General features: G+C 49.8%; 10 protein-coding genes across 10 annotated transcripts; 5 read left to right on the plus strand and 5 right to left on the minus strand.

The window, feature by feature from the left end:
* Positions 1-1,855: 1,855 nt before the first annotated feature.
* BU24DRAFT_427695 (uncharacterized protein) lies at positions 1,856-3,203 on the minus strand. The gene has a single exon (XM_033529279.1). The coding sequence runs from the start codon at positions 2,905-2,907 to the stop codon at positions 2,071-2,073; it is 837 nt and encodes a 278-aa protein (XP_033378921.1). The 5' UTR covers positions 2,908-3,203; the 3' UTR covers positions 1,856-2,070.
* Positions 3,204-3,816: 613 nt separating this feature from the next.
* BU24DRAFT_61046 (TPR-like protein) lies at positions 3,817-5,504 on the minus strand. The gene has a single exon (XM_033534465.1). It carries the CDS (start codon positions 5,319-5,321, stop codon positions 3,975-3,977), a length of 1,347 nt encoding a protein of 448 aa, XP_033378922.1. The 5' UTR covers positions 5,322-5,504; the 3' UTR covers positions 3,817-3,974.
* Positions 5,505-6,119: 615 nt separating this feature from the next.
* BU24DRAFT_427697 (uncharacterized protein) lies at positions 6,120-7,520 on the plus strand. Its single transcript, XM_033529280.1, has 3 exons — positions 6,120-6,163; positions 6,470-7,103; positions 7,160-7,520. Exons 2-3 carry the CDS (start codon positions 6,501-6,503, stop codon positions 7,346-7,348), a joined length of 792 nt encoding a protein of 263 aa, XP_033378923.1. The 5' UTR covers positions 6,120-6,163; positions 6,470-6,500; the 3' UTR covers positions 7,349-7,520.
* Positions 7,521-10,710: 3,190 nt separating this feature from the next.
* Positions 10,711-11,254, plus strand: BU24DRAFT_427703 (uncharacterized protein). Its single transcript, XM_033529281.1, has one exon. It carries the CDS (start codon positions 10,726-10,728, stop codon positions 10,972-10,974), a length of 249 nt encoding a protein of 82 aa, XP_033378924.1. The 5' UTR covers positions 10,711-10,725; the 3' UTR covers positions 10,975-11,254.
* BU24DRAFT_61064 (Pkinase-domain-containing protein) lies at positions 11,066-12,736 on the plus strand. Its single transcript, XM_033534466.1, has 2 exons — positions 11,066-11,382; positions 11,435-12,736. Exons 1-2 carry the CDS (start codon positions 11,168-11,170, stop codon positions 12,579-12,581), a joined length of 1,362 nt encoding a protein of 453 aa, XP_033378925.1. The 5' UTR covers positions 11,066-11,167; the 3' UTR covers positions 12,582-12,736.
* Positions 12,737-12,891: 155 nt separating this feature from the next.
* On the minus strand, positions 12,892-14,152 carry BU24DRAFT_436666 (glycoside hydrolase family 76 protein; the record flags this gene model as incomplete). The annotated part of the gene is made up of 2 exons (XM_033530166.1): positions 12,892-12,938; positions 13,168-14,152. 2 exons carry the CDS (start codon positions 14,150-14,152, stop codon positions 12,892-12,894), a joined length of 1,032 nt encoding a protein of 343 aa, XP_033378926.1.
* Positions 14,153-15,475: 1,323 nt separating this feature from the next.
* BU24DRAFT_496549 (uncharacterized protein) lies at positions 15,476-17,763 on the minus strand. The gene is made up of 3 exons (XM_033534201.1): positions 17,505-17,763; positions 17,126-17,412; positions 15,476-17,060 (listed from the first exon to the last, which is right to left on the minus strand). The coding sequence occupies exons 1-3, from the start codon at positions 17,562-17,564 to the stop codon at positions 15,695-15,697; spliced, it is 1,713 nt and encodes a 570-aa protein (XP_033378927.1). The 5' UTR covers positions 17,565-17,763; the 3' UTR covers positions 15,476-15,694.
* Positions 17,764-17,989: 226 nt separating this feature from the next.
* BU24DRAFT_472756 (uncharacterized protein) lies at positions 17,990-19,687 on the minus strand (the record flags this gene model as incomplete). Its single annotated transcript, XM_033532752.1, has 5 exons — positions 17,990-18,295; positions 18,352-18,540; positions 18,600-19,082; positions 19,134-19,469; positions 19,521-19,687. The coding sequence occupies 5 exons, from the start codon at positions 19,685-19,687 to the stop codon at positions 18,055-18,057; spliced, it is 1,416 nt and encodes a 471-aa protein (XP_033378928.1). The 3' UTR covers positions 17,990-18,054.
* Positions 19,688-21,711: 2,024 nt separating this feature from the next.
* Positions 21,712-24,057, plus strand: BU24DRAFT_496550 (N-acetylated-alpha-linked acidic dipeptidase; the record flags this gene model as incomplete). The annotated part of the gene is made up of 3 exons (XM_033534202.1): positions 21,712-22,495; positions 22,554-22,894; positions 22,976-24,057. The coding sequence occupies 3 exons, from the start codon at positions 21,712-21,714 to the stop codon at positions 24,008-24,010; spliced, it is 2,160 nt and encodes a 719-aa protein (XP_033378929.1). The 3' UTR covers positions 24,011-24,057.
* Positions 24,058-25,964: 1,907 nt separating this feature from the next.
* Positions 25,965-26,954, plus strand: BU24DRAFT_414162 (uncharacterized protein; the record flags this gene model as incomplete). Its single annotated transcript, XM_033526199.1, has 1 exon — positions 25,965-26,954. One exon carries the CDS (start codon positions 25,965-25,967, stop codon positions 26,952-26,954), a length of 990 nt encoding a protein of 329 aa, XP_033378930.1.
* Positions 26,955-27,282: the final 328 nt, after the last annotated feature.

Here is a 27,282-nt window from a genome sequence, read left to right on the forward strand (position 1 = left end):
TTATGATAATAGCCCGAGACTAAATGTCTTCATGGGCTAGCGAAAGCGGGTCGAGCAGTAGCGGGATTCGTGAGGACGTCGGTTCATGTAATCTTTGAAGGAGCCCTGGGGCATTCGTTTGAATCCAGGCGACGTCGGGTCGTTTTCAAGCTTCTCCAGGGAGAGGGCCGGGGCTTCTCTTCGCCCTCCCCTTTTCCATCTTCCTCCTCTTGGATTTTCACGTCATCATTCTGTTGTTTTGCTTACACCCTTTGGTGAAAGCATTTGGGAACAATTCTTTGATCGTGGCAGTCTCGGGAGGGGATTGTTCTGAAGAAGGGCTCGAGGCCCCGAGAACATAATTATCGGCTCTGCTGTAGGCAGTGGTTCTCTGTGTGCTCCACGGCACCGGTTGGGGTCCAGAAGCGGCAGAGCGCTTCGGAAAGAAACTTATGTTCGCTGAACAGTTGCAGTGTGCCACAAGGGCAATTACCATACTGGAGACAAGCTCCAGGAAGCCCAACATGGGGGGATGGGAAAATGATGGCAGCAAACGATTCAGCCTGCGGCGCTTTACATTTGACTTGTCTTGCGAGCGAGATTGCAGGATAGCTGGCACTTCTGGCTCCGCAGGGGTGGCGACGATGCTTGAAAGACCTTTTGACGGAATAATCTGGAAGACACTTTTTATATCAAAGTATCGACCCGACTTGCGGGATCATTCTCTAAAGTCATGGTTAGCAGCAGTCATGACAGTGTGAAGTGACCACACAGTAAAGGGACACAACTTCCTCTGAGGAGATGGGGAAACACATACTTGGGTAAAGGCCCTGCAGGGTCCTTTGGTGGCATGCGCTTGCTCCTCCCACCCATTTCTTGTCGGATATTTGTAGCGCCCGCCATTTGCTGCTCGGACGTTCTCTTCAAGATGCTGACGATGATGTGTCAATGTGCGGGTCGGCACAGCACAGTTTCATTGAAGAAGAGTTTTTTAGCAGAAAGCTAAAAGGAAGCTTTGTTTTCGTGTCGAAAGACAGGAAAGAAGATATTGTACGAGTAATCTCGTACAGGCGAGCGGAGTGTTGTAGCGAGAGAAGAGAGAGAAGAGAGGAGAGGATATAATGAGAGTGCGCTAGGACCAAAAGCGCCTTCACTTCAGTTATGCCAACAGATAAAGTAGGCAGCATAGCCTACCTAGGCAGGCACCTACACTGTCTTGAACAATTCAGCATCATTGTGCCAGTAAAGATAATACAAGACTGCATGTATGTTTAGAAAGTAAAGTGCAATCTATTCACATCTGTGCACTCTTGTTCCCGCTTTTCATTGAGATACACGGTAGGTGCCCATTGTGCCCGATTATTGCCTTAAGGTATTCTGGATTCAGGTCTACATCACTGGGAGACTCTCAATGGCGATACAGTGTCAGGTTGCCCCAGATCAGGTCGGACAGACAATTGTGAGTGAACGACTAGATAGCCATACAAACCGATCCAACGTAAATAAAGGAGGTCCAAGAACGCTCCAAATAATCCCTCTAGACTCCATTCAGGCTCTACGTATGTCAGGGTAATCTACAATAACAGTTTGTGTAATAAATCTAGCGAACACCCAATACAGGTCATAGAACAGCGCTACCCACTCAACATCGCAGACACCATGGCGCGCGAGAGAGGACAAGGAAACAATCTCTAGGTACCGGGCGCCCATGCTCTATACTTGTAGCCTCGTTCTGACTTCACTGCAACAACTGTTTGCTGGCTCTTCAGATTGCTCGTACTCAACTTCACGGCCGTAACAGCAACTTGCCGCTCATTGGCAAGAGGTTCATGCAAGATTTGTGCAATCGGGTGTTCAGCATTATTTGGAAGGCAGGTGCTAATCATCCTACAGGGATATGTTGAGCACTCAACTCAATCCGATGGTTTCCTGGACTAGTCGGTGATTGTTGTCAATGACTGTATTGAAGTTGGTTCCAAGAAACTACAAGAAAATCGCCAAACACAGCTCAAAGAGAACTTAAAGGAAAAGAAGATACAATTCACTAATGGGTATATAGAAACAGTACACGGCGCCTAACAACCAAGGCCCTCACAGCCCAAACAAATGGTCATGAGGCTCATCCAAACCCCCACTCTGCTGATGCCCACACGGCACACCGACCCTCTCCTCGCACCCACTGATGAAATCCAGCAGGCTCATCAGCGCCGTATTCTCAATGCTGCAGCCCTCTCCCTTTCTTCGCGCGCGCCGGAACCCCTGGAACAGCCACTTGCGGATCGTGGGGGCGTCGATGCCGCGGAAGTTTTGCTGCGCGATGAGCACGTACGCTTGGCTGCAGAGGGTGGTGCTTTCCGTAGGCGCGGGCGCGGGCCGCGTCTTGCAGGATCGGCACTCTGGGTCGTTGGGGTCGGGGATTTCGTCCGCGGTTGGGGGTATGGAGGAGGTTTCGTCGAGGCAGCATGGTGGAGGGCCAGGGGGGTTGGCGATGTTGGCAACGATGGCGATGGATGGGGAGGGTGCTAGGGGGTTGGGAATATTTTCGGTGGTTGTGGTGGTGTTTGGTCGTCTTGTGAGGACTCCTCTTAACTCGTTGGATATCTCTTGCGTGTCATTTTGTTGGTTCGCTGTAGCTCCGAGGGTGCCTTCTTGGAATATGAGTCCGACATTCCATTGAGACTGACCCTGTGCTTGCGTGGTTTCCCTCTCTGAACGTAGCCTCGCGATCTCTTCCCTCGCCTCTTCGAGTTGCTTCTCCGTTTCAGCTAGCTTTTGCTCCAGCGTGGCGATGTGGTCCTTTCTTCGGGCGCGATGTCTTCGTTGATTCTCACGAACACGGTTCAAGGTGTGTTCAGCGGTGACCCGTTTCCGCCTCGGGGCAAGATTATTGAACCCGGAGCTTGCTGACGATGCTGGTGAGGCACTCATTGTTCACCATTTGTCGAGATTATTGTGTCCAGAGAGTCTTGGGTTCCAATAGGAGATTTCATGAGATGGACCGTGTTGGCGCATGTCTACCTATTTAACAAATTCCCGCAGGTGGCGGGATGTTTCGAGGTCGGAATTCTGAGGCACGATGGACGTTAATCGATAAGGCTAGCGGTGACATATCGACGAACTTGGCTCATGATTGGCTAAATTGGACGTCATGCCCCCCCGTTCTGAATCGCGAACACATGCTGTGTTTCGCCGAGAGTCGCAAGCTGGGATACGATTGATCTGCGTGTCATCTCGAAGCGAGCAGTACGGAGCTGCGTACAATTTAATGTGCAGATGAATTAAGCATGGATGGCGTGAGGTGTTTTCTTGCAATTACGTACAGTACATGCATTCTTTTGGGCGTAACAGTCTCCACAATCAGCTCATTCATCTCTTCGTTGAATTAATATACACGACTCAAATATTTCTACTTCACGATAGCGGCGCCATGGAAAATATATTTTGGCATTGTAGTTGGCAGAATTAAATACTGTAATTAGCCTTGATTCAATATTTGAGGTCTCACAGAAAAACACAAGTTGCAATATGGACATTGTTCCTTCGCTGCGACTATGACAGCTTGGACCAAACCTCCAATAATGCTCCGAGAAGAGAAAGAGGAGTTTAAAGGACTTGCAATGAGGATATCATGAAGTAAATATAGATGAATCTTGATATACTTGGTGGTCAGAGCAATCATCTACGGGAGCGCATGGGATATGTAATGGGCATATAATGATGTCGCATCGGGGAGTGGTGCCTGTCTAGGACCCAGTTTCCGAATTTGAGCAATCAATGATGGTCAGGTCTTTTGTCATGAAGTGTATCATTGCAATCTACGCGCTATGCAGATAGAGAAGAAAACTGACATAAGTACACTAGCGAGTATTTCCCAAACAGCTGATATTGTCAACCTTTTTATATTGAAATACGCTTACGCCCGTCATCCTAGTATGGGTATGCTTGGGCGTGGTTGTCGGAAACTGCTCATCGGCCCATTCGGATCACACCAGCTGCTACCAACTTCTGCACCTTTTGTCGGATCGATGCGTTCTTGAGATGTTCCTGCAGAGCGGCCGGGTTCTCCTTGGCTTGCTGGAGGATGCTCTGCATGATGGGATCCTGGAGAATGCTGACGATCTGGGGAAGTTAGTGTCTGGACAAAACGATCTGTCGGTTCTTAGGCTTACCTCTGGGTCACGCTGGATTCGCTCCATGGTCTCCTCCTCGGTCTCGCCCTCACGTGCAGAGAACTGGGCCTCCATAGCCTTCTGTTCCTGTTGCTGGATCTCACGAGCATTCTTACCGCCCTCGTCGTGCTCGCTTGCCTCGGCGCAGGTGTCGATACACTTGCTGTACTCGCGCATGGCGAAGTAAGCTTGTGCTTTGCGCAAGTAGGCTCGGATGAACTTGGGATCACGCTTGATGGCCTCGTCGCAGTCAGCAACGGCAGAAGGGAAGGTCAAAAGCTTGATGAAGCAAGCAGCGCGGTTAGAGTAGCCTCGTGGATCCTCAGGCGCACGCTTGATCATCTCGGAGTAAGCTTCGACAGCAGCTGGCCAATCTGCAGCCTTGAACTTGGCATTTCCGAGCTCGCGAGCCTTCTCGGCTTCTTCGGGGCTGATGTATGCATTCTTCTCTGCCGTGATCTTCGCCTTCTCAGCGGCGCGGAGCTTGGCGAGAACCTCGGGTGTCCGGTGCTCAGTTTGGGCCTTCTGGTAGTAGAGAATGGCGTTTGTAAGATCTCCAAGCTTCTCGTATGAGGTACCGATACGTGCAAAAGCCTTAGCGATCATCTTGAAGTCAGCAAGAATCTCACGGCCGTATTCGACTGCCTCCTGGCAAGCCTTGATTGCGCCCTCGTAATCACCCTTCTCGAACTTGGCGGCTCCCAAGTTGGTCAGGTATGTGATATCCTTATGAAGCTCCCATGCCTTGGTGTAGTGTTCAATAGCCTGGTCAAATTGCCTCTTCTTGTAGAATTCTGTTCCCTTCTTCTTCTCCTCGTCACCCTTGGCCTTGGCCTCCTTTGCTGCCTTGGCCTCCTCTGTCTCTTCCTCCGGCTCGGGAACGGGCTCAGGCTCCTTCTTGGCCTCCTCGTACTTTGGTGGTGGCCTTGCATCTGGCATCTCGACATCTTCCTCAGCCTCCCGTGCACTGCCACCCTGCTGGTCGGCGCCTGGGGGAGCACCGAACTGCATGTCAATTCCCAAAAGCACGCTCATGACCTGCAAAAAGCGGGGGTCTTGCATCTCGAGACCGACATCGTTGGGGTTGGTCTTCAGCCTCTGCAGCTTGGCCATGAATTCGGAGTCGGCGAGCAGCGGCGCTGTCTTGGGGTTGCTAGCGAGCTTCTGGAACATGTTGGGGTCGTTGAAGATGCCTCCGAGTCCGCCAGAGGGGTCTCCGCTGAGGCCGTCGGCTTGGGCTTCTTGTTCGATCGCGCGCTTGACGGAATTGAGGCCGGACTGCGCTTGAGCGTTCTTTGGGTCGAGTTTGAGAGCCTCCTCGAATGCATCGGTGGCTCCGACTATTTTTTGTTAATATCCTGCTATGATTGATTGGATATGGGGGGTTTACGTACCCAGATCACCGCTGCCGTGGAGCGCGGTACCCTTTCGTCCCCAGCCCTTGGACCAGTCGGGCTTGATCTCTGTTGTCTTTGTTGCATCTTCCAGTGCTTTGGCGTAGTCCTTCAACGAAGCATAAGCACCAGATCGGTTGGAGTAAAGCACATGATTTGAGGGGTCGAGCTCGATAGCTTGTGTGAACTTCTCGCTGTTGGAGCATTGTCAGTCATAGGTATCGTGTGATGGGGCGGGGAAAGTGATCAAAACTCACATGGACTCGGCGAACTTCTTCTCCGCAAAGAGCTTGTTACCCTCGGCTTTGAGAGCGTCAGCCATTGTGATGGATTATTTTCGAAGGTTGTTAGGCGGTTCAGTAGCTTGTTCTTAGCTTTTTTGCGACGTGCCGGCTAGGAGATAGGACTTGAAGTCTGAAATAAAGTATGAGAATTGATGTAGCTTCTAGAAACCTCCACCGTTGGAAGGCTGGCGAAGTTTCTGCCACCGCCCTTCCCTATCGAGCATAGCGCCGAGGGCAACCCCTCTATGCTCTTCATTGTTGTGTCTGGAAGCTTAGGGCTGAAAGGGCGTCTTCGATCCTTTTCCAACCTTCATACTCTGCCATAATTGAATCGATTGTAAGTGCTGCAGCTCCTTGCCTTTGTCATTATTTGATGGTATTGCTCCACAAATTCTATTCTTCACGTCTACTTTGATCAATGATGTCATATTGCCTCTCCAATGGGATTGGAAGACCCCACGCATATCCTTGCATGCGAGATTTGTTTGGCATAAAAAAAAATGCAATAAATGTTTGCACGGAAAATCTCTCGCACAAGTCTGCAACAGAGTGGGATTTCAAGACTGACACCTGGGTCTCGCGCAAGCCCTGCACGTTACAATTTCTAGATCAAGCCTCCCCATTGATGCTGACTGATATTCAGTCATTGCGTTTCCATTGGTCACCTGTTAACGATGTCGCCAAAACCGCTCCGTCAGGCCCTCTTCCAAGCCAAGCTCGCTGAGAGCGAAGTCACCGACAAGATTTGCGTCCAGAATCTTCAGGTCACAGCGAAGGCTGGAAAAGACGTGTGGGGTCGCGAGAAACTGCAGCCCGCACTCATCAGCGTTGCGCTCTCGCTCGCACGGCCATTCGATTCCGCTGCACAGGCCGACAGCCTGGATACCAGCACTGTGCATTATGGAATCTTGAGCAAAGACATCCGATCTGCAATCGAGGGCAATGCGAGACATCTGAGCACCCAGGACTTTGCCGCGCAAATCTGGGGTCAGGTACAGGAAACGGCTGGGAAGACCAACCTTGCTGGGACCGAGGTCGATGTTTTCTACCCTAAGGCCACGTTATTTGGCGATGGCGCTGGCTTGGTATACTCTACGCTCAATGGCGAATGGACGTCCAAAGTGGCCTACCTACGGAACATTCGCATCCCTTGTCTCATCGGCGTGAACCCCAACGAGCGGGAGCGGAAGCAACCAGTCGTGGTCAATTTGCAAGTCGAGAATCCTCCAGACAGCATGGGAGACGCTTTCCGCCCATTGGAAGACATACTCGTTGAGGTATTTGTGCAGCAAGCTACATAATCAGTCAGACTACGCTAACATTGATGCAAAAGGTGATATCCAAATCTACTTTCGATACGCTAGAGTCGTTGTCAGCGCGGGTGGTAGACCAATTTAGGGACGATTTCTTTTCAAAGGTTGATGGGGACGCTTGGCTCAGGCTCCGCATTGAGAAACCTCTGGCGGTGACCTTTGCAGATGCACCAGCGGTAGAGATCCTTCGACCAATGCAGAAGAAATGAATGTCCTGCAACGATCACAGGTTGCGAAGCACGCGAGAAATGTGGGAGGGAGAAAGTGCTTTCGGCATAGTGTATGGGAGATAGAGCAAATAGCCTGAAGCGCCTACAGCAACTCTATGTACTTACGAGTCGATTACTACACCGGTCTTTGCCCAACTCTGCATAGTGCGACGGCACACCTCACGTTCAACAAACCCTGCGTTCCAACGATAAAGAGGACTCAAGGGGTACACTAGGTGAGTACAGTCAGCAACCGGTCCTGCGGGCTACTTCACGTGGGCGGGGCTAAGACCGCGAAAATGGCTACAACTACGCAAATGAGTGGATGGTGAATTGTTTAACATCCTACCCCACCTGGCCAAATACCCGCAGAACAGAGGCGGCGGATGACTGCCTCTTTGTTCATGATTGTTCATAGATGTGCACCAGGGAACAAACATGTGCCGCGCCGAAAGGCCGAGTGCCCAAAGGAAAGACTGCAAACGTCAAATGGCTGCCGGTTGTGGTTGGGCAAGATTTCATGATGTTTTGAGGAGGTGGGGAATGTAATGAGTACACGGTGGTGGCTCTGAAGGTCAATGATTAATGAATGGTGATGATCCTTGGGCCTTGGGAGAGGTAGAGCTGGGAAGGGAGACAGAAAAGGGCCAGGATCGTCGGAAATCTCCAAACCCCACCAAATGGCGTTGCAGCAAAACAGCCAAAGGATCCTGGGCGGGCGTCGGGCAGTGACGTAAACTGACAAGCCTGATGAGACCCTGCATGTCGCTCCTAACCACATCCCAAAGAAGAATAAATAATTATTATTAAAAGATTAATGGGGAATTGCAAGTAGAAGACAGTTACAGTATTATTGCCTCCCATCTCAGACCATCAATGGGGGAGGGGAGGAGAGGAGAGAAGCGAAGGGGCCCATTGTGATCATCAATGTCGTCCTCTTCCTCGCCCTCGTCCTCGTCACCATTTCTCGTCGGTTCCCTTCCTTTCGTGCCGTGACAGTGATTGAACGAGGTTGCTTGGAAGAAGAAAAAAATTGTCGTCACACACCAGAAGCTCAAGCACAGGGGATCTGCCCTGTTCAAATATCCCCAAGCTTCAGAGCCCGGATGCATTATTGCAGATTACATAGCCCTGCTTGTGCCAACTTCCAAGGAGCCCTCGCAGCTGAGCTGCTTAGTGTGGCGTACACTCCTGCCGTTGCCCTAGCGAGTAGTCCATAGTCTGGAGTTTTAGTTGATGACCCTGAGACTATACCGGTACAGACACAGGCATCGCTGCTTGGAAAGCAGCTCCGGTCTTGCCGCCCGTCACTCGCCGGCGCTGGGCTGGATGGATCCAACCTACGAATACAATTGTAGATGGATGGGTGGGCGGTGCCTCAAAAACCGAAGGCCCGCCGACTAGGTGCTCTTGGGCGACTGAGACGTGGTCGCGGCGTGCTGTAATTAGTAGTCGCTCTTTTAAATAACCCTCCTCTCCTTGCACCGTAGAGGGTCCTTTTGTTATCCCCTCTCTCCCAACGCATACGAGTATATTCGTCGTCGAGATACGCATCGCATCGCATCGCATCGCCTTGTCGAACACCCGCTCTGACCAAAGTCCAGAAACAGAACCAGCTCCCCGGCGAATCATTATTCGCAACGATCGAAAATCACATTGTGCTGTTATTGCTGCTGCATCCTCCTTGCCGCAGGACCCTGGCCCGATTAACGTGCGGAGCAGATCCGATTCCGCAGCGCACACAGCCTGATTTACGAGGGAAGAGAGATTGTGTGTGTGAGCGAGCCGGCGTCATAACCCTAATATCCTAGGAAACGCGCCGTACCGAAGCGAAATAGACGTCCTAAAGACGTCGGTGGAGGTTAACGCTTGGGGATAGATCACGAGCAAGACCACGGACCTCCGGCCCTTCTTTCTCCGCGCGCGCGACATTCGATGCATATCAACAGCCGTAGTACAAACAGTAGGCGCCATCGTCACCATTCAGGAAGCAGCAAGATGGCTGTAATTGAGGTGAGTTGGTGCATCTCATCAATAGTCCTGTTTCTTTTGTAAAGCCCAGTTCGGAGCAAATTGCCCAAAGCCGGCGGCATTCGCACGCTATCATGTGTGTATGTGCAAGGAAAGTCTTGCACATACTACAGTATCAGCTGTTGTGAACTAAGTGGCAGAGGGCAGTGCTCTTCGATTTCCCTATCATGTCAATTCTTCAATGTCTACGAATTCTCGCAATCCTCGCCCATATGTGGTTCTCATTCTCTTTTGTTTCATCACATCTGCCCCTCCACCCCCCCTCCGAGCCGCGATAGACGGGCCAGTGCATTTTCGGCACGCGGAAAGGCGGCTGAGGCAGAAGGAAGGAAGGAAGATGATGTATGAGAAGTGGGCATTGGTTGGATGAGGCGGGATACTGGTGGGCATGATGGGCGAGAGATTTGGTATTGGGGATTGATGATGATGTCGTTTCTCCTCGTCATACCTTACTCCATCGCAGGCGCTATGACCATGTGCGTCATTCCCGCCAAGCCCAACTGGTTTCCCACCACCCATCTCTCTCCTGCTTGTTCTACCTCATACTCATCCTCTCTCTCTTCTCTTTCCTGCTTCTAATTCACTGGAACTCCTTCTCGTATCCCCCTTCTTCCTAATACCCACTCTTACCACTTGGACGCGCTACGTCTTATTCATTGACGTTTAGCGCCTGTGGCCTTCCGTTTCCTTTTACATACCCTACCTCCTCCCCCCTTCACATTTTCTTGATACCCCGCCACTACTACTCGTACTTTCACTGTGTTTCTTGATACTCCAAGATTCACACTTCTTTTCTTTCTCCCATTCTCTCTCTCCTGAGACAACACTTCACGAGGGGGCTGAATAATACGCACACACATCATCACCACCTTCACCAGTACCCATACTAAGTTATGGCTGCCATACAGAACTTCAAGAACTTCTTGCGGCACGGGAAGCAGGCTCGCGCACAGCATGCAGACCCTACCACCAACGTCTCCAATGTCCACGCCCAGCCTCAGCAACAGCGACATCACAATCCTGCCGTGCAGGAGCAGCACCACTATGCTATCAGTGATCCCAATGTGCTCCAGCATCAGCCACTCCAAGGTTCTGTTGGTGCCAAAGTCGGCGATTTCTCCGTTGCTGCCGGCGACAACCGCAATGTTGCCGCTCAGGCCGGTCAAGCCGCTGCCCATGCAGCAGAGCAAAACCAAAAGCAACAGGCACACAAAGCTGCAGGCACCACAGACCGGAAAGGTGATATCGATCCTTCGGTATTGGAGCGCATCGTTGCTGAGGAGCGAGAGGCAAAGGGGAAACTTCCAAAGTACCCTGGACTGGAGCGGTGGACGCTCTTGGAGAAGATGGGAGATGGTGCCTTCAGCAATGTCTATCGCGCAAAGGATAATACTGGCCAGTGGGGAGAGGTGGCCATTAAGGTTGTGCGAAAGTTTGAAATGAACTCTAGCCAAGTATGTATCGCCCAGACCGAGAACCACTTGCATTCACCCATCCATTGCATTAATATCTCACTCCCCTTCCTCCCCTCCCCCCTTATTCGTCGTAACAGAGGTTGGTGTATTTGGATTTTGCCAACACAATGCCTGGTGTAGGGCGACGACCACATTCATCCGGATTTCAAGAAGGCACCAAAAGCAGTGGAGGTGCGATCTCATCACAGTGCAGACACTCAAATCCTCCCCCAACCAATTCCCTGAGTGTCGGCCTGTATCCACTCCCTTAGTTTTTGATGGACACTGACGTAATACCCCTTAGAGAGCGAACATCCTCAAGGAAGTGCAAATTATGCGCCAACTTGATCATCCCAATATCGTCAAGCTCGTTGACTTCCACGAATCTCGCCAATACTACTACATCATCCTTGAGCTTTGCCCTGGAGGCGAGCTCTTCCATCAAATCGTTCGCTTGACCTACTTCAGCGAGGATCTTGCACGCCATGTCATCATTCAAGTGGCGAAAGCCCTAGAGTACCTGCACGAAGAGGCAGGCGTTGTTCATCGGTATGTCCCAACTTCACGATTGCCAAGAGGTGTCACAACTGACGTCATGCAGTGATATCAAGCCAGAGAATCTCCTCTTCTACCCCCTTCCATTCGTCCCAACCAAGAACCCTAAGCCAAGGGGACCTGATGACGAAGATAAGGCCGATGAGGGTGAATTCATCAAGGGTAAGGGTGCTGGTGGCATTGGTGTCATCAAGATTGCAGACTTTGGTTTGTCCAAGGTTATCTGGGATAGCCAGACAATGACACCCTGTGGTACTGTCGGCTACACCGCGCCTGAGATCGTTAAAGATGAGCGTTACTCCAAGAGCGTCGACATGTGGGCAATGGGCTGTGTGCTCTACACACTGCTCTGCGGATTCCCTCCATTCTATGACGAATCCATCCAGACCTTGACAGAAAAGGTTGCCCGTGGCCAATATACATTCCTGTCGCCATGGTGGGATGACATTTCCAAGTCTGCCCAAGATCTTGTCTCGCATCTGTTGACCGTGGACCCCGAAAAGCGATACGACATCAAGCAATTCCTTGACCACCCATGGATTAGGGAGGCTGACGAAGTTACGTACGCTGCACATGACGCGCCTCCTCTAGCCACTCCTCTCCACGTTAGAGAAAAGCAATACCAACAAGGCAAAGCCGATCCTCTCGCACAAAATTTCGGCTATCTCGAATCGCCAGGCGCACGTCGTTCTGATTTCCGTTCCCCAGGCGCCGTCAATTTACGCGAAGTTTTCGATGTTGGTTACGCCGTCCATCGACAGGAGGAAGAAGGCAAGAGGAGGAAGCACTTCAAGCAAGGTTACCGTGGCGCCAACGCTATCAACTCGTTGAACGCGCTTGATGAGGACGAGGACGACGAATTCTCTGGCGAGTCCGCTCCTTATGACCCGTCACAACAGCATCCACCTGCGAAGCTCCCCAAGTCTCAGGGCACAGATGTTTCTGCAGTCGAGCAGAAGATGCGCAACACTTCGCTGTCCGCCGCCGCTCAAGCAAGGCAGGCCGCGCAACCAAAGCAGCAAGAGAGAGGCTACGGTCAGCATTCTCCTGCAGTCGCTGCGGCTGCCAAAAGACAGGTGAAGAACAGAGGGGCCTTTGAACTAAGCTTGGATAACTCGACTTTGCTCGGCAGGAGAGCGAAGAAGATTGAACCAAGTGGGCTTAGGGAACAAGTTTCCGTGGCTGGCACATGACAGACATCGGCGTTGGCGAGGGACTGGTAGACTATTCGTGCTTTTCGCGATTGAACCGTTTCTGGGGGCGTTTAATTTCTGTTTCACTCATTTTGTTACGTCTATTTCTTCCCTCTCCCAACCAGCATATGTCTGCACTTCCTTGACTTATGTTTGGTCTTTAATGGACATCTTGGCTTTTAAGCCTGGCATTGCGCTTGCCGGAGTCTTTGCGCGGAGGATCATGGGTAGAGATGTTGACGCATGCACGAGATAGATGAATGCATGTACAGTATCATATCAATCTATTACTGAACTTTCAAATCACGCTTTATGTATTCCGCAACTCATGATTGGTTTCTTTACCCGCCTCACTCTCTACATAAACAGAAGCATCAATTAATAAAAGTTGTCTATTTGAAGATCTTATTCGTATCTATATTACTTTGTTCATCCAATCAAATCCATAACCGGCCAGCAATAGCCCTTTTTGCAACGCCAGGTTTCGGAGGCACGCTTCCATTCGCACCACCGCCTGCTGCAATCGATGCATCAACGACTTCGAGAGCAGTCAATTGTTCCATAATCCCCAATTCTGGTTTCCAACCTCCCATTTCCCCTTCCGCAATCTGTCCTAACATTTCCACCACATCTCCCCTTAACTCTGGCAATATAACCGCCGTGGCGCCCAGCCATCTTGCAAGCTGCGCCTTGAAACTGACCTGGTCATTATCACAGCTCCCATCGCCATCACACTTCCCCTCAAACAGTCTCCCATCCTTCACAAAGTTTCTCTTCGCCGAATCCAAGAACCCGCGTGCCCTTTTCCTCCACCTCTCCTCCCCAGTCTTCTCCGCCATGACCGCCGCACCATACAAAAAGACGCCAACATTATAACTCCACATGTCATGGTTAACATCCACGCAGCCCCCCTCTCCCTTCGCATCATCCGTCCCATCAAATACATCAAACTCAGGACTAATCAAGCCGACAGAAACAGTCCAATCGTAGCTCTTCTCCGCCCACGCCAGTGCATCGCCATCATTCCCGTACCTCCCAAGCCGCGCCGCGAGCTGGAAGAACAGGCCGTTCGCGATCGTCGACTTGTAGTGCCAGCCGTCGTCCTCGGGCTTGATCTTCCACTTGATACCGCCCTTGCAGCGGGTGTCGTCCCAGCGGGATTTCTGCGCAGCGAAGACGTTGGACGCGAGGTTGTTCCAGGGGATGGAAGGGGAGGGCAGATTGTATTCTGCGGCCGACAGCGCGGCGAGGGACCACCAGGCTTGGTCGTCGTTGCCCGTGGCGTCGGGCGTCATGAAGTCGTTTGATCCCGTGGCTTGGGAGAGCAGTGTCGTGGTGATGAGGGCGTTGTGGGTGGTTGTGTTGGTGGTGTGGGAGAGCGTCAGCAGGCTGTCGACTACGGTGCCGGATTGCCACCACCAGAAGGGCTTTGGGAGGAGGACCTGGGATTGGGAGGGGAGCTTTGAGAGGAGGACGTTGGCGATTTCGGATGGGTCGCCTAGGATGGGAATGGGTTTGGGGGTTGGGAGCGTGGCGGCGGCGGAGAGGGCTACGAGCCGGATGTGTCGCATGGTCATTTCTTGGATGAAGTTGAACATTTTGAATGTAATTGGAACGATTGATGATCTTTTATGGTCTCGAGTGCGTAAAATATGGTATCAATAAGTGTCGTATGCTGTGTAGCAGTGGTACGCCAGGGCGGTATCGTGAGTCGAAAACGAGAGTTGGTGATCAATCAGACTGCATTAAATCTCCCCAAAAAACAAGTTATTGAAAGCGATTGATTCGAAATTCAATCGAACATGGAAGAGTAAAAGCCACAAGGGGGCCTGGCAGAAAAGGAGTGTGAGTTGTAAAAAGAGAGAAAAGAATCAAAACGACACACCAGCAGTCATGGATGATTGATGGATGAACAAAACAGGACAGGACGAGACAAGGCAAAACATAGCCTACCTTATGGGCTTTCTAAATGTCTATGTTACCCACCACCAAGACACTCGACCCTTTTCAAACCCACCATGGTGTTCTCCACTTATCGCCCACTCACATGTCGACGAAGTGCGTGGCAACAGGGTAACTTGAGTGCCATGGCTAATCCCAGGTCAGGCCCAGATCAAACAACTTCTTATCGACGAGACAAGAACAAGACTCGGACATATTGCTGGCGAATTGATGGCAAATCAGGCCAGTAAGTGTGCTGTACCTGCAGCAGGCACAGCGCCTGTCCCTTGCTTCAAGATATAAATTGAACAGTTAATGCACCAAGACAGGAGGTAAAGAAGAGAGCTAGAGCGAGTGCCATTCGCCGCGCCGGTAAGCTAGCCTGGCATGAAACGCGCGGACTCCTAGGGCTGAGGAAGGCCTTTTTGGGACATGGCGAGATGTGGTTGGTTAGTAAAGGGGAGATTTCTGGGTTGTGGATGAGTTGGCTTGCCTGCATTTGATGGGATCAATCTGAGACGATCAGGGTGATTAACCGAGATAAGGAAGGAGGCGTCGGATAAGCGAACATGGGCTGTGTGTGGCTAATGGATGGGCCTTGAGGGACTTGCAGTTCTCGGGAGATGCTGATCTCGGCCATGTTTCTAGGATGTTTAAATGGAGGTCCTTCTGGGCAAAGGAGTTGTTGAGTGGATTTATGTGGAGCATTTTGCCGAACATCAGAAGTACAAAGTGGTGTATTCGATCCCCAGGCCAATCAAGACATCCTCCTAAAGAGCCAAGAAAGATCGTTTTCCAGAGCGGCACTGAACATTTCTTCGAGATTTGTACAGCAATGGTCATTTAGAATCATTATCCGGGAATGAAATATTTGCGATAACGCGCTGGCGCAACATACAAGTTGCCGAGGGGAGACAATCCAATCCTGACAACATACACCACTATGGCTTTTTCGACAATCTATCATTGACTAGATCCGACGTCTATGTAAGAGGAATCATTGCTTGTTCTCCTTGCATCAATTTGCATAGGCCTGTAATGCAAATTCAAATTCGTAATCCCTACATGCTTTTACATTGACTCGCTGAGCAAGAGTCCGATGATATGCTAGGAATCTTTTCGCAGTCCAATAAATAGCCCGCAGTCCCCTTTAGTGTGCACTAGGCGCCTCTCTAAGTTTCGCCCATTGGGAATATTTCGAGGTGTTCTCCAACCATTGGTAAATACGTCGGAACTATCTGGAAAGGGGTTTCTCCCTTCTTATCCATCTGTATCTTGAGTTTCAAAGCATTCGAAAACACCTTTGCCTGGCTGATGCCAAATTCCATTTCTATGCGACTCAGAGAGTGAATTACGAATTCTTGCACTTCAGGCGTCGCGATAGGCATAGTACCGGCGATGAAGAAAGCCCATAGTTGAGTGTAACCCCCGGACACCCGAATGATGGGGAGCCGTTCAGTAGAGGTAGCCTCTGTAGAGTATTTATACGAGGAACTAATTTGCTCTCGGAAGTTCGACCATAAGAACTTCGATCTGGGGGTTACTGGTGTACTTTCGACTGTGTTGAGATTTATGAGATCGCGTGAATATGGGAGCGGCGATTTCGGGGTATCGTGTAGGAGTTGAGGAATGCTCGCAAGGATATCAGCTTGCAAGTTGTAGAGGGTTTGTGTAGTTTCCTGTAGGATGTGGGTATATTTTTTCCCGAACAAGGATGGCGGACTCATGGAGAACCCTAATATAATGCTATTCCGGATAATGTCATGAAGATATATCCTGATGTAGCGGATCCAATTCCAAATCTGAGCAGCAGCCATGTGAGTGTAGATGTGATAGCGCGATCCAAAAACACCAGGAATACCGCGTTCAACAGGAATTTCGTTATAGAACCATTCCGACTCGGCATCTTTAAATGCATCTTGAGTTTTGGCGTCAAGCTCGAGTGCACGATTGATGATTTTTTCCAGGTCAATGAGCCGTCCTTGCGATATGTCTGCGCGGAAATTGATCACTTCGATGTGAGCATGGAAAAATCGGTTACCTGGGTGCTTGCTATCTTCATGTTTTTCGGATTCCTGATTCATCTCCATAATATATTCGGGAATCGGCTCTCCTTTACCCATGCAATTCGCAGTCAACAACCCAACTGTCTGATGATACATCCATCGTCCAGATGGTGTTGCGAACTGACCACTGCCTCTGATTTTCAACAACAAGGCTGACCCGTCAACATGACTGCTCCAGCCTGCCAGCGTGAATTTATTACTGGTAGCCTCGTACATGCATAGAAGCATAGTTGCAAGCAGAGTGCTGTCATGCTTCATCAGGGTGGGCGAAGCAAGCGCTGCATTGGTCATTTTGAGGGCCTTCAAGTACCATTGTGTGGCTTCCCTCTTGAAATTGCGATCCATGCAAATGTTGGAGATTCCTGCTAAGCCCAAAGCCGTCATCGATGTCGCAATAATGGGGTGGAAGCCGAACGTGTCCAGGTGTTGGTGGTAAGATTTTGACTGCAGTGGCGGTTGATTCATTCCTATGCTAAAGGACATCATCAGTCTACATTACACGAAACCAATGATTAGGCCAGTCCACAAGTAACGTACGCGTAATTTGACATGAAGAAATTAATACCTTGATCAATCAGAGGACCCAGAAGTGGCATGTGTATAGTTAGCTCGACAGCGTGTTCGCGTTTTGCCATTCGCTGGTCAATTCTGTCCTGGTCATCATGTTGCTTCCGCAAGGCAATGGCTTTCGCTTTTGCCGCTTTGGCCTTTCGTTCAACATGCGCAGACTCATCCTGAAAGAGCCTATCGAGTTGGCTCTCATAGCCCGGGCAATCGAACCCTTTCTCTGCACACTTGACGCAACCATCTGGCCGTTCATCACACTGCGCTCGTAAGTAAATTTGCAACCGAGAATTACTGTGAAGGTCCCTAAGGGCAGGGGCACCGCCTTGTGTTCTGCGATCGGAAAGCTCACTTTGATTTTTCGTTTTCGACATTTCAAACAGCCCGTCGAGGGTCTTCCGCGATATACCATATCAATCTAAAGCTCTGACTTCAATCTCTCTTCACAAGGATGGCAAAGCCAGCAACTGGACAAGCTCTAAGGGATCAAGCTTCGATATACGTATAGTCATGGGTCCCGTGTTGGTGACGGGCGCTGCGCTATGAGGAACTAAATGGTTTTAGACAACTTAACGATCATTGTATACTGCTAACAAAGATCCATGATCTGGATGTTGAAGAAAGTATTAACAGATTAGTTACTTTGACTTCGAAGTCAGCAAGGCGTTGAGTTAGCGCGAGCTGACATCCTAGTCCTAATTGAGGATGCTGTGCGCGTCCACGTCATTGGCCGGATGGCTGGCTGCGCCTTAATCCCAAGATTAGAGAACTGAAGCCAACTACTTGATGGATATATCACAAAAAGGACTATGCAGATATAGCACAGTTGACGAATCACGAAATATGAAGCACCTGATCTAGCCACGCAGATTCATCAACTTTATGCTACGAACCGTAACCACTCAACGTTCTATGACATCGACAAATTTGTCATAGGCTTCATCATCAGCTTCGTCGATAGTTTCCTTACCTCCAGGTAGTAGTTGTCGGAGATGCCGAGCTTTCAGTTTCAGTCTAAGACCCTCTTCATGCCTACTATCAACGAGGAGACAAGCTCGGGAGAAAAGGTGCGTTGTTCGGGCGCGCAAGGGAATTGGCAGGCGATGCATTGTCATCATTGCATCTGCTCGTTCAAGATGTTCTCTGTTGGATGTGAATTGAGCGAATTCCAAGTATGTGAAAAAGAGAATTATACTGACATGGCTTCGGTTTTGCGCCCCGCTTTGTGGTGGACCAAACCTTCGGCATACTTGCATTTGCTTTGTATGAGCTTTCCCGCGCGACTTCCACTCGGTGTCTCCAGCAAGTCCCTCATCTTCCGGGCGTATTTATCAGCAGCTGAAATATTGGCCATGCAGACAGCCGTTCTGGCTAAAGCTCGATAAATACTACGCGACGTTATTGAAACTTATTCATTTGGGATCAAGAAGAGGGTTTCATCACTTACGCAGTAGTCCAGTAAACGCTGTTCAGTTCGATTGCAACCTGTAAGGCGATGTGAAGATAACGTTCCGCTTCGTCAAGTTCGCCCGCTGCTCCATATATCTTGCCCAAGTTGGTATATACCAGTACCTCTTTCACTAAGTTCCGGTGATCCCATGAATGAAGTATTTTCAAAGCTCTCATTAGAAAGGACACCCCTCTCTGAGAGTCGTTTTGGCAGCTGTAGATTAGTCCAATATTGCTGTTGATGTTAAGCATGGCCTCGTCATTCTCTGCAAGATGCTTCGATCGGATCGATTTACACTCTAGAAAATGGGCTTCAGATCTGGCGAATTCCCCTATAGACATGTTATTGAGCCCGGCAATATTCAACAGATTTGCATAGACCATTGGATCCTGCCCTGTCTTCTTGCAGGCTGCATTGGCATCAAACCATACGTCGATCACCATTGCTACAGTACCAGCAATGTCGTTGTGGAATAAATACCTGAGAAAGGTCAATGGCTGAAGTATGCAGGCAGAGTTGTGTAAAACTAACCAACTGCAGTCATCCAGAAGCTTGCAGAATTCCAGAGTTGGCCGCAAAGGCTCCATTTCTTCTCGTGAATCTCGGTATTTACTGATTGTAGCGAGACAATGTGGCCAATATATGTCGCCAGCTGGCCATTCTAACTCATTGACGCGGGCTTGACCTCGATGTGGAAATACCTGACGTAGTAGATAGATGCTGTTTTCGAACAACCGCTGTTGATCTTCATGATTGATCTGGTTCAAGAATTCTGCCTGGACAAGGCGGTGCAACGACAGAGTTGATCGATCCTCACTCTGTCGTATCAAGGCAGTGTCTGTCAGCTGTTCTATCAAACCTCCCAGTCTGGACGGATAATTAGTGGATATATGCGTCTAATGAATGCCCCAGACCTACTTGTTTTTATCGCGGGTGAATGCCAGGGCTTCTGGCAAATCTGTACCTGAAGACACTTGCAGGAACTTGCTCGGTAGGTTTTCTGCTGCCACAAAAGAAAGTACACCAAGGCATATCTTTGCATCTTGGTCAAGAGCCTCAAATGACATCGGAAGTTTAAGGTCCATAATGATTGTTGAAATATTGTAAGTTCTAGGTCTGGAATACCCTTTCAAACTTTGAGTTCAGTTTCTAGATGAAGATTTAACAATAGCGGGGACATATTGTGCTCTTTACTCATAGTGACATATGTTATCATGTCACGTACCTGGTGAAGGACGAACCATGTCACGTATATGGTGAAGTACAAACCATGTCACATACATGCACCGTTGAATCTTGTGCAGCTAGGTACCTCAAGTGCCACAACCCCATTGACCTGCTAGCATTGACCAAAGCATAGACCAAACAAAGGAAGGTGAATGGAAAAAGGTTCCCCGTCATGTCACAGTTCCCGAGGTCTCGGGCTATGTGAAAGGCAAGTACCGCGTGAGGGTCATCAAGTCAGCCATCCCAATCTCAGCTCTAGAGATCTGCTAAAATCTACTGACAAGTCCAACATCTGGCGATGTCTCCATGAAATTAACGAAGATTCCCCACTGGCTCTTTGCCACCCCAGAAGCGTGGAGGATGATGACCTTGTCGCTGCAGACTACGTAAACGCTGAATTCAGCGAGGAGACATGCTTGTTCTAGTACAACCCGCAGTATCAATGGCTTTGCACTAGTAAACTGAAAGGAGACCAGGTCTACGCGTCCATAACATCTCACTCTGCATGCCCAGAAAAAGGAACGAGTTGTAAGTCCCTTGGACCTAGAAGCTCACTGACAATGTTGAGCGAAGTGCAAGTTGCGTCTCATCCTGCCTTTGATAGTCCAATGTCCCAGTCGCATGCGCCTCCGTGGGATGGCGTTGAAGTCCCAGCCTCTGGACCGCTTCAGTCGTGTTTTCCGTCCGCTTAATTGACCGAGGGTAAAGAGCTCGATGCAGGCGTTTGCCAATCAGGAGATGAGGGGTATGCAAGATAAACGTTTTCCTCAGCCTTGTCACTGTTTTCACTGGAGCTTGGGGTGGGGTATGTATTAATGATTGGATTGATTTGCCCAACTGCAATGTGCCATCACTAAATCTTGTTTTCACATGTTGGGCCGATATGCAATAGAGCCATGCGCTGACATATTTAAGTGCATGATAAATCCACACTGAATGCGTCGAATCACAAACTCTAGCATCAAATCTTCCACCAATTCAAATCTTATAACTCATTACCTGAACTCAATATCGGTCATCCAAGATGTCACTAGTAAGCGAAAGCAAATATCGCAACAACTCGTGAGATATCCTCCTATGGCGCAACAGAATACAGGAACTAACAATTGAAAGGCCTACCAGAGTCATCGAAGTTCGACCCTGGAAGAATATATTCGCATTGTCACCAAAACCAGCGGACACAGACAGTTCCCGCGATGGAGGGTATCGCGTGCACGGTGAAACAGGTGGCTGATGGAAAGCGGTTACCTTGGACATCTAGTTAGAGTAGTCTTTGACGAATCGACATGGGAAGTCAAGATTGGCTATGGTTGTGCAATCTCTTTCATTCGATGAGGCATATGAGCTATAGTGGAAAGAAGTGATATTCGAAGAATCTTGCAGAGTCCCATGCGTGTGTAATCGGTCGCCTCGGTTGTGTCGAATGCCTTGATGCCCCGACCTTGCGTTGTCTTCATGAAGACATTTACTCATTTATAGTGGCCACCTATTTCTTTCGCAGAAAAGAATCGCGGGGAAGGAAAAGAACATCGCCGCATATGATATTCCGGAATCAGAAACCAATCAACGTATGAATATATATAAAGTCGGGGTAGCACAAGTGAATGAAAGGAAGATTACGTAGGGCTTCTTCACGAACATGGGGTTCTTTCTACTGTCTGTCTAGCAATAATCTGAGGTGTGTGCAATGCATGGGATCTGAAACAACAAGCATTTTCACAGTCTGTTCTTCTTCTGAATTCATCTTATCTCTACTTCTTTACCAGAATCCTGTTCGAACGGCACGCACAGTCACGTGCTGCATAAACAAGCGCTATGCTCTATTTGTACCACACATCAAACATCTGTCGAGCATTCTCTCTACCTCAGCAACAAGACCAGTATGATGAAGAGAAAACCAACATCCTCCTTCCAATTGACTTGCATACTTGTGTCACTTGCAGCCTGCTGGACGATACTATTGTACTTCAGAGGATCCAAAGCTTCATGTTCAAGCACGTGGTTGAAGCGTAAAACCATCACTTTCGAGGATCTGCAAGAATTGATTAAAACAACACCGGATTCAAATGCAGCACGAAGATCAACTAGATACTATTCCTCTGGGCCGCATTTGGCGGGCACCAACCTTTCCCAGGTATTGTGGACAAAGAATTTATGGACTTCTTGGGGGTTAGAATCCCAAATCGTCTCGTACGATGTTTACTTGAACCGACCCGCAGGCCATAGTCTGACGCTCCTTCAACGACCTGAAGCAATCGCCGACAGAGCAGAACCAAAGGTTCTTTATGAGGCGAAGCTCGCAGAAGATCCTCTCGAAGAGGATCCGACCAGTTCTGATCCACTCAGAATACCGACTTTTCACGGCTATAGTGCATCTGGAAACGCCACCGCGCAATATGTCTACGTCATCTATGGCACCTATCAAGACTTTAAAGACCTTGTCAATGCTAATGTAAGCCTGGAAGGGAAGATTGCAATCGCAAAGTATGACAAAACCTGGCGTGGGATGAAAGTGATGCGAGCGGAGCAACTAGGAATGGTCGCCGCTGTGCTTTACACTGACCCTGGCGATGATTGTTTCAAAGAGTCCGACGGTCTTGAACCCTATCCCAATGGCTATGCAAGACAGCCTAGCAGTGTGCAACGAGGCTCGGTTCTAAGCATTAGTAGGCGAAGCCTACCCAACCATCTTGAATTGAACAAGGGAACTGATGTGCATAATAGATTGGCAGCCGGGTGACCCATCCACACCTGGATATCCGTCCCTTCCAGGAGCCCCTCGAGTGAAACCCGACGGCATGTTCGGTCTGCCTAAGATACCTTCACTGCCAATATCTTATGAGGATGCCGTGCCTATATTGAAGGCCCTCAACGGCCATGGTCCATCGGCATCATCTTTCGGTGAGAAATGGCAGACAGCAGGTTTGCAATACAAGAGAGTCAAATACAACATTGGACCGTCACCCTCTGAGATTGTTCTTCGCGTAAACAACAACCAGGCATACGAATTCACTACGACACATAACCTTCTAGACTACATAAATGGTACACAGAGTGAAGAGGTTGTTATACTAGGTAATCATCACGACTCATAGACCCTGGGTGGTGCTGGTGACCCTCACAGTGGTTCTGCCGCACTGAATTAGATTGTGCATAGTTTCAGTAGAGCTGTCGAGCTGGGGTGGAAGCCTCGACGCACACTTATATTCGCTCGTTGGGACTCTGAAGAGTATAGCATGACCGGATCCACAGAATGGGTCGAGCAGCACCTGAAATGGCTGAAAGATTCTGCGGTGATCTATATCAACTCAGATCCTGGAGCTACAGGCCCGGAACTTTTCGTCAGATCCGCGCCCTTGTTGGACCATGTGTTCCTCCGCACCGCCCACAACGTAATTTCGCCGAATCAAACGATACCAGGTCAGACTTTGGGCGACTTATGGACCACAGGAATCAGCACTTTGGGGGGAGGCAGCGACTACTCTGCATTCCTTGACCATGCTGGCGTGACCTCCGCCGACCTCGGATTTGGCCCTAGAAAGAATGCGCCAACATACCATTATCATTCCAACTATGACAGTATCACGTACATGGAGAAGATCATCGACCCAGACTATGAGTATCACACGGTTCTTGCTCGGATGTGGGGTCTCGTTGCTGCGGAGCTGGTGGAGAAGCCTGTGATTCCGTTCAATGCGACGCACTACGCGATCAAACTGGTGTCGTACGTGGAGGAAAACAAGAGACTTTATACCGAGAAAGGTCTCGCCCTCGGCGACGGAATATTTGATTGTCTGAATTCCGCTGCAGGCCGATTTAAGAAGGTCGCAACCCGATTCGACCAAGACGTCGATGTCTTGTCTAGATCTCTGAGTCAACCAAAGACATCCTGGTTACAATACTTTCGATTTGGACAACGAAGTCGCTTAGATTTAAAGCTGAAGGTCGTGAATACCAAGTTGCGCGACCTAGAAAAACAGTTTCTCTACGACAAGGGCTTAGACGGCCGACCTTGGTTCAAGCACACTGTTTTCGCGCCTGGGTTTTGGGAAGGCTATAAGGGGGTAACATTGCCTGGTCTACGAGAAAGTATCACGGCAGGAGATGAAGAGAGGATTGTTCGATGGATCAGTATTGTGACTGCAGCCTTTGAGCGCGCGAGCGACTTGCTCGAAAATTAAGATGTTAGCAGAGGTTATGGAATCAGAAAACGTAATGGATCATCTCCCAAATTCGTGTGCTTGCAATAGTCAACATGAATGCATTTGCTTGCCTGAATTTCTCTTGATTGGCCGGTGGCACTTAACGAATCGTCTCGCGAGAACAAGAACCCGCAACAGCATTGGCCTGTTTATCCTACAGACCACAATACAGAAATGGCCTTGTGCACGCCTCAGCCCTGCCATCTATCCCCACAGGCAGCAAGGATGGGAAATATGGGGTTTTGGATGGAGGGATGTGGAGTTGGCAATTCTCCACAATCGATCTAGACCCCAGGATCGTCGTATGCATCGCATCCAACGAGTACCAGCAAGCCAACACCGCCTCGCCTCACCACCCCCCACAGCTGAGGAGCGCGATGGCATCGGGGGGGATCCTACTCTACTCTCGATCCGATCTGGCGTGGGATCGGACATCCTATTTCGTCTCCCTATGGCTTTTATCCTGTCTCCACCCGCCCCCGATGCAGAATAAGCCATTCGAGCTAGGCGGGTTGAGGCAACTGAGACCTTGACTTTGATGCTGTTTTACGTCCGACGTTGTCATGCTCGGTGAACTGCGATAGGATGATTGTAGTAGGTATATGAGGGTTTCTGACGTTCAGTTTCGCCGTAGGGAGGGTGGTGAATGATAAGACATAGGGGCCGAGATTGATTGCTGTGGGCGTTGTGTTTTATGGTTGTTTAGCATGAATGGTCGGGGTTGACGTTTGGAGGCGTAGCTTTGTCCGCCGAGAAGCACAACGGAAGCTGAGTACAGGCTTCCCGATTCGGACGGACATCACTAGCGAGAGTGTGTGAGACATGGTACTAACTGGAGTATACGATGATGTCAGCGTGTCAACAACCAACCACAGGAAAAAGATGGGATTCCTATGGTTATGGGGGAGGGCGGGTTTGGTACTGGGAGCGACAGGATACGTAGGATTTGTGCGACGCGCCCAGGGATGGGGGCGTGATGGCAGGGGTCTTTTGGCTGTCCAAGGGTGGCTTGTGAGGCTGAAGCAGGTTGTGCCGCCTCAGAAAGGCGAATGAGGATATCGATATTATTGCGTTTGATGTTGAGAACGTGATACGCGCCAGCGAACGAGATAGAGCAGTTTGGCTCTCGCCTATGTGGTTGGGCGGTCCTGCCAGCGAAGCGCATTATCGAAACGTCAAGATGGGGAGAGTCAAAAACCTGATTGAGTCATGGTTTCATTGCTCGCTTGCTTGCTCACAACATTCGGTCGGTCTCGTTTGTGAGGCTGTCTAATGACTAGGTAGGTATTTGTTGTTGTCCGGCAATCAGATCCATACAAATCCCATCCATGCGCTGGCAGGGTGAGCCAACGATTCCTCCATCCGTCCCTTTCGTGTCCTCTCATGCGCCACAATCACAACCTCAGGTGGGCAAGGTAGTCAACAACCATACATAAGCAACGTTGCACCCAAGTTCATGGCATCCTCTGAATCCGTTGCTTTTTCCCAATATTACTCTGTGCAGTGCAGTATTGTGAATACCCCAACATCTCTCTTTGTCGCGCTCCCTTTCCTGTCCCCTTTGGTGTTAGTGGCTTGCATGCGAGAGTGAGGTGAATGAAAGACTGCCAGAGGTGAAAGCGAGTGAAACAAAGAGACCATGGAAAGGGTGAAGCCACAAAGTCATTGTAGGCCTACCTCACAATATTCTCACCTGGGTGACCACCGCGAAGAAACTCAACCTCAACATTGCGTTGGGCGGTACGGCAATTCATACGACCACTGTTCGCTGGACTCAACAACGATCAGCTACGCAGAAAAAGTTGCACTCTCAACCCATTGTGCGGGTATAAACTGCTCAGATCGCGCTCCGACTTTCCTCCCACCTTGACAGAACACGAACACGAACACACATCCACCTTTAAACAGAACAGCAGCCGTGACTGACGAAGTCATGGCCTCCTCCACCACAATGAGCGTTTGCGAGTCAAACGCTGCAACTCCAGCATCCAAACCCTTGCGCGACCAGAAGGTACCGGGCAAGTCCATCATCGGGAACTATTTCGCACAAAACCCCGAGGCTCGCCAGCAGCAGCAACCGGCACCCCCGAGTCCACCGACGTCTCTTTCGAGCAATGTGTCATTGCGTGAAGCCCAGATGATCAAGGACTGGGCCTCTATCCCGCCTCCACCTCGAGAATGCGACCGAATTGCCTACTGTTCATGGACTCATTTCACTTCTGACAGCAGTCTCCATAACCCACATGCTAGCATGCGAGCGTCCAACATCTGCGATCGCGGGGTTACAGTCGGTCAGCACAAGCCATATTCTCATGAGCGCAATCCTCTGGGCGACGAGGAAGCGATCGCGAAGGCAAACCACATCCGGGGCCAGAAGTTGCAAGAAATGAACCGTGCCAGGCAAGGTAGATACAGCCAATGTAGCTGGAGTGGCAGCCGCACTTCTGCTGAAGTGTCCTCCTGTTCGACCCAGTCAGACGGCAACACCAGCGCCCTCAGTTCCCTAGTTGAGAGTCAGCCCATTGGTTACTTCAAAAAGCAGCCGATACGGAATGTCAGTACTAGTTCGCTTCTTACCCTCTCTATGAGGTCGACCCCCGCCACGTCAGTTGGTGAACACTCCAACCTCGACAGCGCTCGACAGACGAGCTTCGCGAGCATCGCCAGTCAGCTGAGGAAAATGGAAATTTCCCCATCCATGCTTCCAGATGCTTTCGACAGCGACTCAGATTCCGATGCCGAGAAAGACGATGCCAAGAAGAACAAGAAGAGCCTCAACCTGAAGCAAAAGTCACAGGAGAAGGAGTGGGAAAGGACGCTCAAGGAGGCTAGAAAGGGCAAAGCGAAGCAACAGGACGAGGAGGAGATTGGCGACTTCCTGGATGATCTCAAGAAAAGACAACGGTCTATTGAGCAACAATGACTGATGGATTCGTAAAACACATTTACTGGTTATTGCCGGTAACAGCATATTGAAACATTACATGGCATTGGGAAAGGTTGCGTAACGACTTTCAATTTTCGACTGGATACCCACCCCACAAACCCACACTTTAATGGCTAATAATGGTACTATTTTATCTGCTCTGGTCGAGGCCTCCGCAAAAGAGACTCGGAGCAAGGATAGAATCGATGAGGATGAGGATGAGGATGAGGAGGATGATGATGAGGAATGGACACGAGATGACAGGACAGGAAGTCTTTGGATGGTCACGTGGCATCTTGAGTTCCAAAGGTCTAACTTGATTGGG

This window comes from Aaosphaeria arxii, assembly GCF_010015735.1.
Source record: "Aaosphaeria arxii CBS 175.79 unplaced genomic scaffold BU24scaffold_11, whole genome shotgun sequence".
Classification (NCBI taxonomy): domain Eukaryota; kingdom Fungi; phylum Ascomycota; class Dothideomycetes; order Pleosporales; genus Aaosphaeria; species Aaosphaeria arxii.

Excerpts from the sequence above, each read along its gene's own strand:
- BU24DRAFT_496549 (XM_033534201.1), bottom strand. The coding sequence starts at position 17,564 with ATGGTATATCGCGGAAGACCCTCGACGGGCTGTTTGAAATGTCGAAAA. Across the intron at positions 17,413-17,504 it reads GTCGAAAACGAAAAATCAAA|TGTGATGAACGGCCAGATGG; the intron begins GTGAGCTTTCCG and ends TTACGAGCGCAG. Across the intron at positions 17,061-17,125 it reads TTCTTCATGTCAAATTACGC|CATAGGAATGAATCAACCGC; the intron begins GTACGTTACTTG and ends GATGTCCTTTAG.
- BU24DRAFT_61064 (XM_033534466.1), top strand. The coding sequence starts at position 11,168 with ATGCGCCAACTTGATCATCCCAATATCGTCAAGCTCGTTGACTTCCAC. Across the intron at positions 11,383-11,434 it reads GAGGCAGGCGTTGTTCATCG|TGATATCAAGCCAGAGAATC; the intron begins GTATGTCCCAAC and ends GACGTCATGCAG.
- BU24DRAFT_427703 (XM_033529281.1), top strand. The coding sequence starts at position 10,726 with ATGGGAGATGGTGCCTTCAGCAATGTCTATCGCGCAAAGGATAATACT.
- BU24DRAFT_61046 (XM_033534465.1), bottom strand. The coding sequence starts at position 5,321 with ATGTTCCAGAAGCTCGCTAGCAACCCCAAGACAGCGCCGCTGCTCGCC.
- BU24DRAFT_427695 (XM_033529279.1), bottom strand. The coding sequence starts at position 2,907 with ATGAGTGCCTCACCAGCATCGTCAGCAAGCTCCGGGTTCAATAATCTT.
- BU24DRAFT_427697 (XM_033529280.1), top strand. The coding sequence starts at position 6,501 with ATGTCGCCAAAACCGCTCCGTCAGGCCCTCTTCCAAGCCAAGCTCGCT. Across the intron at positions 7,104-7,159 it reads TGGAAGACATACTCGTTGAG|GTGATATCCAAATCTACTTT; the intron begins GTATTTGTGCAG and ends TTGATGCAAAAG.